At 42.1% G+C, this 17,777-nt stretch overlaps 1 protein-coding gene across 1 annotated transcript in view; it reads right to left on the reverse strand.

Annotated features, from left to right (window-relative positions):
• The window catches only part of LOC124775246, a 120,690-nt gene extending 103,193 nt beyond the window's left edge, over positions 1 to 17,497 (reverse strand). Inside the window, exon 1 of the mRNA XM_047250084.1 lies at positions 16,804 to 17,497. Coding sequence (XP_047106040.1) covers positions 16,804 to 17,497 — 694 coding nt within the window. The remainder of the gene's footprint in view (positions 1 to 16,803) is intronic.
• Positions 17,498 to 17,777: the final 280 nt, after the last annotated feature.

A 17,777-nucleotide genomic window follows, 5' to 3' on the forward strand; every position in this document is an offset into this window, starting at 1 on the left:
GTTATTTCATAATCGACAGCGAACCACGAGGCCTTGTGATATTCAAGCGAAGGATCGCCTTTCAGAGATGGGTGTGACTGATTTTAAAGTTTTGTACCAAGGTTGGAGCAATTCTTATCTTGGCTCCTAAAGACGCTTTTAGAATTGACAAATTTTAAGAAAGAGTGCAATGCAGAATTTTTTCTTTAGTCTACGTTTTATGTCATTTTAGGTAATCGTGTACAGAGGTGCTTCAAGGCAATGGGACACCCTTCACTCTTCTGTAGCGTTATCTGGCAGCGTCTTCAGGATTCGCCTTCCCAGTGGGTACGCTATATTTTTCCGCTTAGCTCCATCCAGTCTTCAAGGCAGAGAAGCAAATGACGCATCTGCAGACCAAAAAGTTTCTGCTCCGATTCCCATTGTGCCTTACAAGCATTGCAACAAATCAACCCAGCGTAGAAAATGATACAAAAAATTCTGGGCAATCTGTTCTGCAGGTGAAACAGGTATCGTTCTGCTGTGTACCAGGACACGTGGAGATTTGTGAAAATGAACATGCAGACCAAGTTGCCAATGAAGCCTGCAGGGAACGCGGGTGGCAGAGTGTGTCATTCCCCTGAAGGCTGTCACATCGCTGTGACAAGTGACGGACACTAAGACGCGGCACTGAAGCCAAGTATCTCGCCGTGGTGCATGTCATACATGTCACTCCGGTGGGTTAAAGTGACCCTGAACCTGCCTCCAAAATAGAACGCTGTCCCCTAACAAACAACCAAATTCCGCAAAGGTTTTACATTCTGTGCTCTACAAACCTTAAATTAATGTCCTTTTGCTGAAGAATGTTTAGCAGAAAGAGTATTCCACGAACAATAATGCAGCAGTTATCACTTTTGATGCAAACGGCGACTGAAATGTGCCGGCGCCACGTCATGTTGGAACCACATGCGTTGTCTTGTAGGGAACGGGACGTCTTCCAGCAATTCTGGCAATGCTCTGGCGAGAAAATTGTGGTAGTGCCATTTAATGGCCTAGGTAGCAGATACGGCCCATTAAGGGTATACGGAATGAGTTTTTCGGTGAAAAAATCGATTTTTGGGTAAATGCATTTTCGAAAAATTTAGACTCTCCCGTTTAATATCATGTATAAAATATTTGGATGACGTGAATACAACTATTTTAAATAATTTTTTAAAATAACTTCGACACACGATGTTCCGCACCTTGTATATGAGACGCGAAATATACCTGATATAGACAGCCTCGCCAGAGATACAATTGAGCACAAGAGAGTTAGCTTTTCTGTTGGCTACACTGCTAGAGAGTTGACAATAGATTCTGCACAATTTGTATTGTTACCTTTGTGAGTACATCCATGTCATTGTTGTGAAAGTCGTATGTGGAGAAGTCATTGAGTTTTCTTTCCATCAACATGCCAAGACCTAGTCTGAAGGTATTTAGAAAGCGTGTACATTGGCGCAAGAAAGCAAAGTGTACTAAAAATTCGTCTGATTCATCTTCATCAGTATCTGATGTCCCAGTAGCGACTAACCTCAACACTGGTAGTGATACATTGAGTGATGCCGCTGCCACTACACCGGAAAGTGCTTCAAGAAGAAATTGAAGGAATTGAAGAAGAATACAAGAAACTAAATGCTGGGACTACAAAATATGAGGTAATTAACGTCTCTTTATTATCAGACGTTTTGGAGAACAATGTGTGCTGCAAACAATGTGGAAAATGTGGTGTTTCATTGAAAACAAACTTACATGTAGGACTTGCTTGTGAATTAGAGTTGATGTGCAGTTAATGCAAACACAGCGTTACTTTCTTCAATTCTTCACATGTTACTGCAGATTTTTTTCTCCATCAGTCTACTGACTGGTTTGATGCGGCCCGCCACGAATTCCTTTCCTGTGCTAACCTCTTCATCTCAGAGTAGCACTTGCAACCTACGTCCTCAATTATTTGCTTGACGTATTCCAATCTCTGGCTTCCTCTACAGTTTTTGCCCTCTACAGCTCCCTCTAGTACCATGGAAGTCATTCCCTCATGTCTTAGCAGATGTCCTATCATCCTGTCCATTCTCCTTATCAGTGTTTTCCACATATTCCTTTCCTCTCCGATTCTGCGTAGAACCTCCTCATTCCTTACCTTATCAGTCCACCTACTTTTCAACATTCGTCTATAGCACCACATCTCAAATGCTTCGATTCTCTTCTGTTCTGGTTTTCCCACAGTCCATGTTTCACTACCATACAATGCTGTACTCCAGACGTACATCCTCAGAAATTTCTTTCTCAAATTAAGGCCAGAAATGCCTTTTTTTGCCATAGCGAGTCTGCTTTTGATGTCCTCCTTGCTCCGTCCGTCATTGGTTATTTTACTGCCTAGGTAGCAGAATTCCTTAGCTTCATTGACTTCGTGACCATCAATCCTGATGTTAAGTTTCTCGCTGTTCTCATTTCTACTACTTCTCATTACCTTCGTCTTTCTCCGATTTACTCTCAAACCATACTGTGTACTCATTAGACTGTTTATTCCGTTCAGCAGATCATTTAATTCTTCTTCACTTTCACTCAGGATAGCAATGTCATCAGCGAATCTTATCATTGATATCCTTTCACCTTGTATTTTAATTCCACTCCTGAACCTTTCTTTTATTTCCATCATTGCTTCCTCGATGTGCAGATTGAAGAGTAGGGGTGAAAGGCTACAGCCTTGTCTTACACCCTTCTTAATAGGAGCACTTCGTTCTTGATCGTCCACTTTTATTATTCCCTCTTGGTGGTTGTACATATTGTATATGACCCGTCTCTCCCTATAGCTTACCCCTACTTTTTTCAGAATCTCGAACAGCATGCACCATTTTATATTGTCGAACGCTTTTTCCAGGTCGACAAATCCTATGAAAGTGTCTTGACTTTTCTTTAGCCTTGCTTCCATTATTAGCCGTAACGACAGAGTTGCCTCTCTCGTCCCTTTACTTTTCCTAAAGCCAAACTGATCGTCACCTAGCGCATTCTCAATTTTCTTTTCCTTTCTTCTGTATATTATTCTTGTAAGCAGCTTCGATGCATGAGCTGTTAATCTGATTGTGCGATAATTCTCGCACTTGTCAGCTCTTGCCGTCTTCGGAATTGTGTGGATGATGCTTTTCCGAAAATCAGATGGTATATCGCCAGACTCATATATTCTACACACCAACGTGAATAGTCGTTTTGTTGCCACTTCCCCCAATGATTTTAGAAATTCTGATAGATTGTTATCTATCACTTCTGCCTTATTTGACCGTAAGTCCTCGAAAGCTCTTTTAAATTCCGATTCTAATACTGGATCCCCTATCTCTTCTAAATCGACTCCTGTTTCTTCTTCTATCACATCAGACAAATCTTCACCCTCATAGAGGCTTTCAGTGTATTCTCTCCACCTATCTGCTCTCTCCTCTGCATTTAACAGTGGAATTCCCGTTGCACTCTTAATGTTAGCACCGTTGCTTTTAATGTCACCAAAGGTTGTTTTGACTTTCCTGTATGCGGAGTCTGTCCTTCCGACAATCATATCTTTTTCGATGTCCTCACATTTTTCCTGCAGCCATTTCGTCTTAGCTTCCCTGCACTTCCTATGTATTTCATTCCTCAGCGACTTGTATTCCTGTATTCCTGATTTTCCCGGAACATGGTTGTACTTCCTCCTTTCATCAGTCAACTGAAGTATTTCTTCTGTTAGCCATGGTTTCTTCGCAGCTACCTTCTTTGTACCTATGTTTTCCTTCCCAACTTCTGTGATGGCCCTTTTTAGAGATGTCCATTCCTCTTCAACTGAGCTGCCTACTGCGCTATTCCTTATTGCTGTATCTATAGAGTTAGAGAACTTCAAACGTATCTCGTCATTCCTTAGTACTTCCGTATCCCACTTCTTTGCGTATTGCTTCTTCCTGACTAATGTCTTGAACTTCAGCCTACTCTTCATCACTACTATATTGTGATCTGAGTCTATATCTGCTCCTGGGTACGCCTTACAATCCAGTATCTGATTTCGGAATCTCTGTCTGACCATGATGTAATCTAATTGAACTCTTCCCGTATCTCCCGGCCTTTTCCAAGTATACTTCCTCCTCTTGTGATTCTTGAACAGGGTATTCGCTATTACTAGCTGAAACTTGTTACAGAACTCAATTAGTCTTTCTCCTCTTTCATTCCTTGTCCCAAGCCCATATTCTCCTGTAACCTTTTCTTCTACTCCTTCTCCTACAACTGCATTCGAGTCGCCCATGACTATTGCATTTTCGTCCCCCTTTACATACTCCATTACCCTTTCGATATCCTCATACACTTTCTCTATCTGTTCATCTTCAGCTTGCGACGTCGGCACGTATACCTGAACTATCGTTGTCGGTGTTGGTCTGCTGTCGATTCTGATTAGAACAACCCGGTCACTGAACTGTTCACAGTAACACACCCTCTGCCCTACCTTCCTATTCATAACGAATCCTACACCTGTTATACCATTTTCTGCTGTTGTTGATATTACCCGATACTCATCTGACCAGAAATCCTTGTCTTCCTTCCACTTCACTTCACTGACCCCTACTATATCTAGATTGAGCCTTTGCATTTCCCTTTTCAGATTTTCTAGTTTCCCTAACACGTTCAAGCTTCTGACATTCCACGCCCCGACTCGTAGAACGTTATCCTTTCGTTGATTATTCAATCTTTTTCTCATGGTAACCTCCCCCTTGGCAGTCCCCTCCCGGAGATCCGAATGGGGGACTATTCCGGAATCTTTTGCCAATGGAGAGATCATCATGACACTTCTTCAATTACAGGCCACATGTCCCGTGGATACACGTTACGTGTCTTTAATACAGTTGTTTCCATTGCCTTCTGCATCCTCATGTCGTTGATCATTGCTAATTCTTTAGGGGCAATTTCCCACCCCTAGGACAAGAGAGTGCCCTGAACCTCTACCCGCTCCTCCGCCCTCTTTGACAACGCCGTTGGCAGAATGAGGCTGACTTCTTATGCCGGAAGTCTTCGGCCGCCAATGCTGATTATTTATCAAAATTTAGGCAGTGGCGAGGATCGAACCCGGGACCGAAGACGTTTTTGATTATGAATCAAAGACGCTACCCCTAGACCACGGGTACTGCAGATACAGGTAAACTATACGATATAAACATTAGACTGGTTTATGGATTACGGTGTATAGGAAAGGACAGGGCTGGAGGTGCCATGTTGTGTGGTGTGGTGTGATGAACCTCCCTCCTCCACCTTCAAAATTTAACAAACACATAATTGCAATAGGCTCTGCTGTAGAAGATGTGGCACAGGAAAACATGAAAGATGCTGTTGAGGAAGCAGTTGTTGAAAATAATAATAGCAGAGACTTGTCCATAACTTTTGATGGAAGCTGGCAGAAGAGAGGCCACACATCTCTGAATGGTGTAGTAACAGCTACAAGTGTGGACACTGGTAAGGTAGTTGATGTGGCAATACCTTCCAAGCATTGCAGATGCAAGGAGAAAATGAAAAATAAACATGAAGAGGAGTGCATGGCAAATTACTATGGGTCACGTGGTGGTATGGAAGTTGCTGGTGTAAGAAGCATTTATCAACGCTCAGTAAAATGGTACAACGTTAGATACATAAATTATCTTGGAGATGGTGACTCAAAGGCTTTCAAAGAAATTGAGGAACAGACCCTATGGTAATGATGTGAAAATTTCCAAACTGGAGTGTGTTGGCCATGTTCAGAAAAGGATGGGATCAAGACTTCGACGGCTCAAGGCTAGCATGAAAGGCAAGAAATTGAGCGATGGAAAAACTTTAGATGGGAAAAATAGACTGACAGATGCTACAATAGATCATATTCAGAAGTGCTATGCTATGCTATGCAGCAGATGCAGAATTAATGAGAAGAGCAGTCTGGACTCTGTTTTTTCATACAGCTTTAAACAATGAGAATCCCCAACATGGGCTATATCCAAAAGGAGACGATAGTTGGTGCAAGTACAACAGAGGCAAGGGAGCCTCCCCATCGCACCCCCCTCAGATTTAGTTATAAGTTGGCACAGTGGATAGGCCTTGAAAAACTGAACACAGATCAATTGAGAAAACAGGAAGAAGTTGTGTGGAACTGTGAAAAAAATAAGCAAAATGTACAAACTGAGTAGTTCATGGGAACATATCCAATATCATGGACTTTAAGAACGCAGGAGCGCTGTGGTCTCGTGGTAACGTGAGCAGCTGCGGAACGAAAGGTCCATGGTTCATTCTTCCATCGAGTGAAAATTTTAATTTTTTATTTTCAGTTTATGTGACAAACTCTTATGTTTTCATCACTTTTTTGGGAGTGATTATCACATCCACAAGAAAACCTAAATCGGGCAGGGTAGAAGAATCTTTGTACCCATTCGCGAAGTGTACAAGTTAGGTGGGTCGACAACATATTCCTGTCATGTGATGCACATGCCGTCACCAGTGTCGTATAGAATATATCAGACATGTTTTCCTGTGGAGGAATCGGTTGACCTATGACCTTGCGATTAAATGTTTTCGGTTCCCATTGGAGAGGCACGTCCTTTCGTGTACTAATCGCACGGTTTTGCGATGCGGTCGCAAAACAAAGATACTAAACTTATTACAGTAAACAGAGACGTCAGTGAACGAACGGACAGATAATAACTATGCAAAAATAAAGAAAGTAAAATTTTCACTCAAAGGAAGACTTGAACCAGGGACCTCTCGTTCTGCAGCTGCTCACGTTACCACTGGACCACGCCGCTCCTGCGCTTACATTGTCATGATGTTGCCTATGTGGTCCATGGACTACTCAGTTTGTATATTTTGCTTATTTTTTTTTACAGTTCCACACAACTTCTTCCTGTTTTCTCAATTGATCTGTGTTCAGTTTATCAAGGCCTATCCACTGTGCCAACTTATAACTAAATCTGAGGGTGGTGCGATGGGGAGGTTCCCTTGTAAGGAACAATACAATCACCCTCATCACCTGCCACCTGCCATAATGAATGAAATAAAACCAATATTCCGAGACCTCGCAGATATTAGTCTACTAAAGAAATGTCTTCATGGCCGGACTCAAAATCCAAATGAGTGTGTGAACCATGTGATATGGAATAGACTACCTAAAACTGGCCCGCATCTCGTGGTCGTGCGGTAGCGTTCTCGCTTCCCACGCCCGGGTTCCCGGGTTCGATTCCCGGCGGGGTCAGGGATTTTCTCTGCCTCGTGATGGCTGGGTGTTGTGTGCTGTCCTTAGGTTAGTTAAGTTTAATTAGTTCTAAGTTCTAGGCGACTGATGACCTCAGCAGTTGAGTCGCATAGTGCTCAGAGCCATTTGAACCTAAAACTGTGTTTGTGGGTATAAACACACTTCACTTTGGCGTTTATGATGCTGTTTCATGATTCAATAAGGGCAATATAACAAAGTGCAAAGTTGTGCAGAAGTTTGGGCTCTGTGTAGGACTACGAACTGCCGCAGCTATGCTTTGTTTGGACAAGGAACGGCTCAGGTCTTCAGATAATGCCATAAAAGATGGCTAGACAGCATAGCAGAGCCATCAAGAGGAAGCTTTTGGACGATTTTGATGATACAAGCTATGGAGCAGGCTTGTACTGAAGTAAAAACTTTGAAGCTAATTTCCCGTAACTTTAGTTTTTTTGTGTATAAGGTACATTTCCTCAGGGCCTATTTATAGTAGAAAGATGAAATTGTCTGTAGTTGTTCCTTAAGACCTTCTAATATATCTGAATTAAAAGATATGTGGAATTATTTTGTATTAATGGATGTACATTTTAAAATACTTGTTAAAATGTATAACTTTTTTAACATTTACAAAAAATAAAATATCTGAAAAACTATACATTATTTTTTCAAAATTAATAATTCAGCATAAAAGCAGAACATATCTCTGCGTTCTGTGAAAAAATCAAGAGTATCGTCCAAATAACAAATGAGAAAATGTTCGTAACTTTTAGCTCAATTTAACATTGTAAGCATAGGGCGTTCCGTATACCCTTAAACAGTTCCCAACAACACCGACCCACACATTAACGAAGAACCGCACTTGATGAGCGCTAGTAACTGTGGCATGTGGGTTATCCTCAATCCAAACATGCGAAGTGTGCATGCTGAAAACTCCATCACGCCCGAACGTTGCTTCATCGGTGAACAACACAGAGGATGGAAATGTAGGATGCATTTCACACTCACTGTTCCAGGTACCACTGCGAAAACGTTGCTCTGGGTGGACAATCAACTGGTTCCAAGTTGTGGACACGCTGTAAGTGAAATGGACGTAACAATTGCTCTCGAAGGACTGTTCTTACATTCGTCTGATTCGTCCCCATGCTACGTGCAATTGCACGAGTGCTGATTGAAGGATCCCGCTCCACATGCTGCAAGACAGCTTCCTCAAATTGCAGCGTTCTTACCGTGCGACGGCGTCCCTGTCCAGGTAATCTGCTATATGACCCGGTCTCACGCAGACGTTGGTACACAGCAGCAAAGGTCGTATGGTGCGAGATACGGCGATTAGGATATTGTTGTTGATAAACCCGCTGTGCAGCTCGTCCGTTGTGGTGCGCTACGTAGTACGCACCAACCTTATCAGTGTACTCACTCCAGGTGTGTCGCTCCATTAAGAAACAGAGACAATGCACTACTACACTTGACTTCCGGAAAGCGTTTGACACGGTGCTCCACTGCAGACTCCTAAGGTACGAGCATATGGGATTAGTTCCCAAGTATCTGAGTGGCCTGAAGACTTCTTAAGTAACAGCACCCAGTACGTTGTCCTCGATGGTGAGTGTTCATCGGAGGTGAGGGTATCATCTGGAGTGCCCCAGGGAAGTGTGGTAGGTCGGCTGTTGTTTTCTATCTACATAAATGATCTTTTGGCTGGGTGGATAGCAATGTGCAGCTGTTTGCTGATGATGCTGTGGTGTACGGGAAGGTGTCGTCGTTGAGTGACTGTAAGAGGACACAAGATGACTTGGACAGGATTTGTGATTGGTGTAAAGAATGGCAGCTAACTCTAAATATAGATAAATGTAAATTAATGAAGATGAATAGGAAAAACAATGCTGTAATTTTTGAATACTCCATTAGTAGTGTAGCGCTTGACACAGTCACGTCGATTAAATATTTGGGCGTAACATGGCAGAGCGATATGAAGTGGGACAAAAATGTAATGGCAGTTGTGGACAAGGCGGATATTCGTCTTCGGTTCATTGGTAGAATTTTGGGAAGATGTGGTTCATCTGTAAAGAAGACCGCTTATAAAACACTAATACGACCTATTCTTGAGTACTGCTCGAGCGTTTGGGATCCCCATCAGGTCGAATTGAGGGAGGACATAGAAGCAATTCAGAGGCGGGCTGCTAGATTTGCTATGGTAGGTTTGATTATCACGCGAGTGTTACGGAAATGTTTCAGGAACTCGGGTGGGAGTCTCTAGAGGGAAGGAGGCGTTCTTTTCGTGAATCGCTACTGAGGAAATTTAGAGAACCAGCATTCGAGGCTGACTGCAGTACAAGTTTACTGCCGCCAACTTATCTTTCGCGGAAAGACCACAAAGATAAGAGAGATTAGGGCTCGTACAGAGGCATATAGGCAGTCATTTTTCCCTCTTTCTGTTTGGGAGTGGAACGGAGAGAAGATGCTATTTGTGGTACGAGGTACCCTCCGCCACGCACCATATGGTGAATTGCGGAGTATGTATGTAGATGTAGATGGTGGACAGCAGTTGCCTACAGCAGAAGATTGTAATACGGGCTCTAACAACTGAAGAGCGTAATACGGCCTCCACCGGTTTAAATAATCCTCACAGGAAAAAATGACATTAGGGAAAAATATTTGTTTTGATGTCACTACAACCTCCCAGAGTTTGTCGGTTTAAATACTTTTCACCCTGTAGACTGTCGTTTTTCTCACGGTATACTAGCGAGTGAAATAGGAAAGGAAATAACTAGTAGTGGGACGATACGCTGGCTTGCCGAATATGTATGTGGATGTAGATGTAGTGCCACTGTCATCACCTTTTGGCGAAGTAAGCCGACTTCGCCCGAAGGTGATGGGAGTGTCCTCACGGAAATTTTGTGCACTATAGAATTTACCCTTCCCGAAACCTGATAAATTGTACTTCACTGGTTACCTCATCACGGAACGTTAGCTGCTGTGAGGTAGTGTCGGTGTAAGTGGAGTACTCCGCCTTGTGTGTCGCGGTTTGATGTGCCCGGTGCTGGACGTGGGCCAGATGGCGCGCCGCCGTGTCCCACGTTTGTGTGTCAGTGAGGCGCAGCTACCAGCGGTGTCTACTGTACACTTTGTCCAGCCACTGAGCGGCAGCGCGGCGCGGGGGCAGCTCTGTGGGCCGTGCGGTGGGGCTCCGCGTGGTAAACAAACGCCGCCGTATCGCGAGTGTCGAAGTGATGCAGGCGCAGTAAAGTGCCAAAGTGTAGGAGTGCGTTCCGAGCAGACAGCGTCTGGAGCAAGTCGAAATGTGCGCTTCCTGGGCAGTCAATCGCATCTACTTCTGGAGAAAGCCGAGGAATAGACTCGACGCTCACTGGAAGTATCTTCCAGACGCGGAAGTGGCGATGAGAATGGTGAGTGCCGGGACAAAGCATTCCTGAAACGACTGCCATTCCTTTTATCTTCGTACTCACGGAGTATAATCACGTAACAACTTGAACTCCGTTCCTTTCTTTGTCGTTATTTCCTCTTTTACAGTACCCCATCTACTCCCCGCTCTGCCTTCTCGTTTCTTCTACCCGTACCGTTCGGGATTAATTATATCTTCTTCCTTGAAAGTCCTCCTAAATTTAGTATTTCATTCTTAAAAAGGCTTCTTAATTATTTCCGATTTATGTTGTTGCTTCCTAGTTCTTTTCTAATTTCTGTTATCCTTGCATTTGTTTCGTTCTTTTTTTAATAGAAGTACAGAATATTTGTTTCGTCAGCCTTTCTTCGTTCATCTTCTACAGATGTCCAAAGAAGATTAACTTCCGTTTTCTGATTACTTCCGATATTTTCCGCATCTTTTGCTATAATTTCTTAGTAATCATCATTTTCCAAACATCTATAGTTTCGTTGCTCTCATTAATTTTCTAAGACACTCTCTTCTGCCCAGCTTATAGTTCATCGTTAAGCATTCACATGCGTATAAATATCCTGGCTTTACAGCTGTGGTATTCGGTTTTAGTTTTGCATTTCTAGATAGTTATAACCGTATGATCTCTCGATTAGATTAACGCTTACACCTATAGCAAATTCTTCTAAAGCATTCTGCTGAATGGTTTCAAAAGATATTTAAATTTATTAACTCGCTCTGTTTTTATATATTTTCCTTTGGTGTTTGTTGGTGATTCGTTTGTATTTGTTATGAATTTATCTTGAGACCAGTTCTATTCGCCGTTTTAGCAGTAAATGCTTCTGTCAGACTTTCTGAAAGTATTACAAGCCGGGCAGTTTTCCTTAATTCCATCTGGTTTCATTGACAGAATTATTAGTTAGATTTTGCGATTTTTTAGCTCCAAATTCGAGATCATTACAACTACTTCCTGAACGTTTAAACAGTAGAAGTAATAAGCCACCACCTTGTCTAATAGCTGTTGTTTTTTCTAAAGGTTTACACATTTCGCACGTGAATTTCACCTTAGACATTGATTTGATACTGTTAAGACTTCGCTAATTTTGCTTTAACACCAGGTTTTGCAATCAGAATGAAATTTTCACCGTGCAGCTGAGTATACACGGATGCGAAACTTCCTAACAGATTACAATTGTGTGCCGGACCGAGACTCCAACTCGAGAATTTCGCCATTCGCGGGCAAGTGTTCCTCCAACTGAGCTACCAATCAATGACTCACGACGTCCCCTAAGTTTCGCAATCGAAATTCTGTTGGAAGGTAGAAGACCAGGTACTGGAGGAAGTAAGGCTGTAAAGACGGGTCACGTGTCGTGTCCGGGCAGCCCAATTACTGGAGCATTTGCCCGCGAATGGTGAAAGTCCGTAGTTCGAGTCTCGGTACGGTACAAAATTTTAATCTTCCAGGAGTTTCAAGTTTTGTGATGCTATTTACGTATCGTTGCTTTCAGTGTATTGGCAGGCGAAGTACTTCAATTGAAAATATACTGCGGAAGATTCCATGGTGACTCATATCACATTTTGGAATCAGTGTTGTATTATGTTGACTTTTCATCAATCTATAAACCTATATTTTCTTTTGTAAGTCATAATTCTAAATTGTGTTATTCAGGCGAAGATCTTGAAGTGTTATTTAATAGAGAAGAGCATTAAAATTAAGGAGTATGAATGTAATTTATGTTGCGACTCTTGTTACATATTTGGGACACCCTATTCGTAATGTGCATTTTAGATAAAAAGTGTCTTCAAACTGTTAGGAGTATGGATCTGGTTTTTATCAAAGGAAATGCATATTAGGTTGGCATTCAAATGATAGAGTTCCAGACTTCTAAAAATATTAATACCATGTGAAATATTGTAATATATTGAAAAAGGTGCGTGCTTCTTCCAGATGCTGCTTCTTAAATTGTTCATAGTTTCCTTCACTCTTTAATTTTTCCCCCTCCTACTTTCTTTATGCTTCTGCTACGGTCATACACTTCCTCTAACCTTAAAATAATACAACTGTGACTCAGATTAAGTGACTTACGTTACACATTTAATTTTCTGTTTTTCAGTATTGGTTGAAATTGGGAAATTTTTAGTAGCGATATTAGTTACACATTCACACTAAGAAGCAAATTACTAAAAAAGATAAAGTTATCTCTAATATATCTCTTGGTATAAAAACTTAATTACAAGAAAATGATTCATGTTACATGAAAGTTCATGCTGTTGTATTACATTATTTACCCAAACCTATAATTTATCTACTTCAGTTTTATACTATTTATGCAATACATTAGGGTATGTAACAGTAATATAAATAATGATATGCTAATTCTTACCTGCCAAATGAAGGTGCAAAATCGACAATAATTCACACTCTCATCATATGAAAAACATATGGCGTTGTAAAAATGGCTACAAATTATGGAAGGAAAGCAATAGTGGACCAAAAACCATTGTTGTCACACACATTTCAAAAAATATATAAAAAGTACCAAATTTTAAACTTTTAAATATCAAAAGTGTGCCCTACTTCACATGGAATATCCCTTAAGCGGAAAAAAGTACCGGTCTGCTTGTGTAAGAAAATGTAAAAAGCATCGTGTCAAGGAAAACAGTCGACGTAGCGAAAATCATGATATTGACGTTCTTTGACCGATAACGTCATCTTCTGTGGTGTTTTTACTTAAATGAAGGTCGTGGTGACAGCCTGTTTTGTCGTCTATGTCCAGGTTCAGCTTAGGTTGGAAGGCCAAGAACTGTTGAATCAAACGATTGTGTCACGGTAACCCAGATTACTGCGAATTCCTTAGCTATATTTACATCTACAATGAAAACTCCTTATTTTCCCATTGCGGTCTAATGACTTTAGTATGTCTGAAGGATGCAATAACAACATCCCCGCCCAAAACTTTCTTATTTTTAAGGTGGTCCAGTTAATTTGATAATTAAAATGCGCGTTATTGTGTGATATCACAATAGTCGCACTCGTTATGTAGTGCTGACGAATAGTTGCGTTGTTGGCAGTGTCACTAGGAAAAGCTAGTGTCTTTCCTCGTATTCTTCCTGAAAAAGAATACACAATAGATTAATACACAAAACGGTACACTATGATCAGTTGCATTATAAGATTTTCGCCGACGATGAAATTATGTACGGGAAAGTATCGTCCCTAGATGATCGTAAGTAATTGCGGGAAGGGTTGGAAAACACTTCCACTTGGTGTAATGAATATGGATAAATATAAGATAATGAGTATAACAAAGATAGAGAACCCAACAGCTTCTGTTTCAAGATTAGTGGTGAACATCTTGTGCAAGCCAGAATTCTTAAGAAGCGGTATGAAATGGGCAGATCACATTAAATCCAGTATTAGGGAAGGCGAATGGTCACTTGATTTGTTGGAAGGGATCTGGGAAAATGCAGCGCATCTATAAAGGAAAGTGCATATAAGACGCTAGTACGATCAATTCTAGACAACTGTTCCAGTGCACGGAGGCCTCATGAAGTGCCCCTCTCAAACAGGCTTAGAACGAATCCGGAGACGGACTGCAAGAATCTTGTCAAAGTCCACTCGAAAGTACAACAGAAATGATTGGGGAACTGAAATGGGGATCAAAATTCGATATAGTCGTCAAAGGAAGTCACCCGCGGTGCTTATTTGTAGGAAACATACTCATTTTCCGTCGATCGCTGTGTATGACAATGGAATTGGTAGTTCAGTTCGGACTAATTACTCTGCAACTACGAGAAAGACTGGCATCACTGAAGATTGGCGACACTGCTCCAGACAGTTCAGTTTGAAATAATGAAATTTGCGCCCTGAAGATCGAAAAAAATGGTAATCCTCGGATGTCCCTGTTTGGTAAATTTAGACAAACCTTATTCGAAGCATGGACTGCGCGACTATTATTCTGCCACTAGCGTATATCTTGCGTAGGGGAAGTGAGAATAAGAGAGATAAGGGGCGCACACAGAGTAGACAGTCATTTCTCCCTCGCTAAGAGCGCCAATGGGATAGTATAGGAAAGCGATAATATAGTTACGTTGTGCACTCTGCCAGGAACTGTACAGTGCTTTTGCAGAGAATGTATACCAAATGTTACAGTAGATGCAAATAACATTAACACGCCTGTGGTTTCTGTTCCCCAGTTTTGATACCACAGCCTTCGCCGTCGACACTCACATTTTCCGGAAACTAACGCAGTAATGCATAGCTGCTGGACAGCGCAAGTAAGGAAATTTCTTAGAACAAGCAGACCTCAAAATCATCCGCAAGCTGTTTGTTGTTTTTTTCTAGTAGTATTGGCTTTTACTGCTCCGTTCGAATCAAGACGTACGAGACTCGGAAATTTCCTACTACGACAGATAAAAATATTTCGTCATTTACCAAACTATTCTCCTTAACTATATGGGTAGTTCGGCAGCTCCCACTTCCTATCCGTTCTCTTTCTTTCTTGCCTTTTTTTTTTTTTTTTTAAATACTCAACCTTTTCAATATTACCAAGCTGAAAGTGTCGTCCAGTCCACGTAATTCAACACATGTTTACATCATTAACCAATGGCAACTAATTACTGGTCTCCTTGTTTGAATACAAAGACGCTTGTCAACTACATCTGATGTATGGTGATACCAACAACTTACTCGTGTTCCTGTCGTTCTGTACAGAAGTTTCAGTTTGTATTTTAACACAATTTTACGTTACCATTTCTTTAAAGTCTCTCTTCCACGTCTTCGCCTACCTCTCTCCTTCCTACCCACTCAGCTACCCTTCCCTCTAGAGTGTTTAATATACTGTCAGCTAACTCATGAGCATGGTCAAAAAAAACTTCCAAATTACTAAGAGCTGCTGACATTTAATTAAATTGTTTGTGTATCCTTATTAATTAGCTTTGATCACTGATTGGTTACTGGATCTAATTTGTCCACTTAACTGTCTCAAAAGTACCGAAGTCATTTGACTTTCCTCCTTAAATTTCTGAAATCGAGGTGATTGCTAACCCGTTCTTCTGTTACCGCTGGGACGACAATGTTTGGCCGTACGCCGAACCTCGAAATTGCTAACAATCATTTTTACACCCTGGGCAGATTTGGTATTGACATTCCTATACAAAGGCCTCCTATTATTTATGTGGTCTTAACTAGCAGTCACTGTCTCTATCCTTTCCAAATAATCGCTAAATTTATCTGGATTGTCTCTTGGTGCGGAAATGACGGTTTTGCCAGTTGCATGGCAATTTTCTCCTAGGTTCATTACTGTTTCAAATTTTCTCGCAAATTTGGTAAACGCGAAACCCACTTTTCCCGAATGCCTAAACTGACTCGAGACATGGAGTAAACTTTATCTCACACCAAAATTATCAGTCCTTCGCGTTTATTGTGAGACCAGTATAACTCGAAAATGCTTCGTCAAGTACAGCGTTTTAAAGCGCAACATTACGCCAGCTGACCAGCGCAAAGCATGGCATGACAAATGACCCCATATAAACGAAATTTTCTCACGTTCAGGTCACCCACGCAGTATTCATTCCAGAAATCTAATGAGTGTATCTGCTCGTCTGGATCGAATGGTAAAAATTGCCGACATCCTGTGAAAGTGACATCATTAGAAGCAACACGCTGCACAGAGGTGTTAGAAAAACTACCAGAAGCTACTTTCTTTTTAATAGTGTTAATATTATTGTTCCAACCTGCAATCTGATTGTCTACTGACACTACTTCATTTTCAGTTTCACCGACCAGTACATGTACTTGCTCAGTCACTTTTTCTCTGCTTTCTGCTGCACAAGCAGTTCTCATATCTAATTGATCAAATCTGGTGATGGAATTAGTTAAATTTCTTTCTGACAGTTGACTATTTTGTTAGCTTCTGTTTGTCTGAGAACAAAGTTAAGACATTTGGTCCATTCTTTCTACTAAACTTTTTTCTGACAATTTAGTGTTCACTTTACTTTTTTTACAAATTTCGTAGATGTCAGCGTTTAAATTTACTTCTAAGTTCTCTACTTCTTTCCCTAATTTTGTTTCTGGTGGAACAATGCAAACTGTTGCTGAAATTAAGTTTTTCATTAATATCTTGGCTGAAACTACACATTTCCTGCTTCAATTTTCCATGACCGAAATCCGTTTTAAAATTTAATGCACTTATTTTTGGCTTCGCACTGCCCATTTCGGACTTCGCACCGCCCATTTCGGACTTCGCACCGCCCATTTCGGACTTCGCACCGCCCATTTCGGACTTCGCACCGCCCATTTCGGACTTCGCACCGCCCATTTCGGACTTCGCACCGCCCATTTCGGACTTCGCACCGCCCATTTCGGACTTCGCACCGCCCATTTCGGACTTCGCACCGCCCATTTCGGACTTCGCACCGCCCATTTCGGACTTCGCACCGCCCATTTCGGACTTCGCACCGCCCATTTCGGACTTCGCACCGCCCATTTCGGACTTCGCACCGCCCATGTCGGACTTCGCACCGCCCATGTCGGACTTCGCACCGCCCATGTCGGACTTCGCACCGCCCATGTCGGACTTCGCACCGCCCATGTCGGACTTCGCACCGCCCATGTCGGACTTCGCACCGCCCATGTCGGACTTCGCACCGCCCATGTCGGACTTCGCACCGCCCATGTCGGACTTCGCACCGCCCATGTCGGACTTCGCACCGCCCATGTCGGACTTCGCACCGCCCATGTCGGACTTCGCACCGCCCATGTCGGACTTCGCACCGCCCATGTCGGACTTCGCACCGCCCATGTCGGACTTCGCACCGCCCATTTCGGACTTCAGTGTATCATTGCTAGCTTGACTTTCTGAATGCAGTAACTGCATCCAGTCTGGCAGTGCCACACCCATACTTGGCATTCTAACTGGTCGCAACGGACTTTACTGCACTGGTGAGCTTTAATGGTATTCCTTCATATTCAGAATGATCACTTTTATCATCTGCTACTACTTTCTGCTCTATCTTTACATTCAAATAACCCTCTTGGCTAAACTAGCTGCTGGCCATTTGTTTAGAAGAAATCAGCAAGTAATGTAAGAATTCTTCACTTGACTGCTGATATCGCCTCCTGCAATAGCGAAGGAGGGGCTGGGGGTTGGAGTGTTGTCAGATTGCTGAGTCTCAAATCCC

The sequence above is a fragment of the Schistocerca piceifrons genome, chromosome 2 (genome assembly GCF_021461385.2).
Source record: "Schistocerca piceifrons isolate TAMUIC-IGC-003096 chromosome 2, iqSchPice1.1, whole genome shotgun sequence".
Lineage (NCBI taxonomy): Eukaryota > Metazoa > Arthropoda > Insecta > Orthoptera > Acrididae > Schistocerca > Schistocerca piceifrons.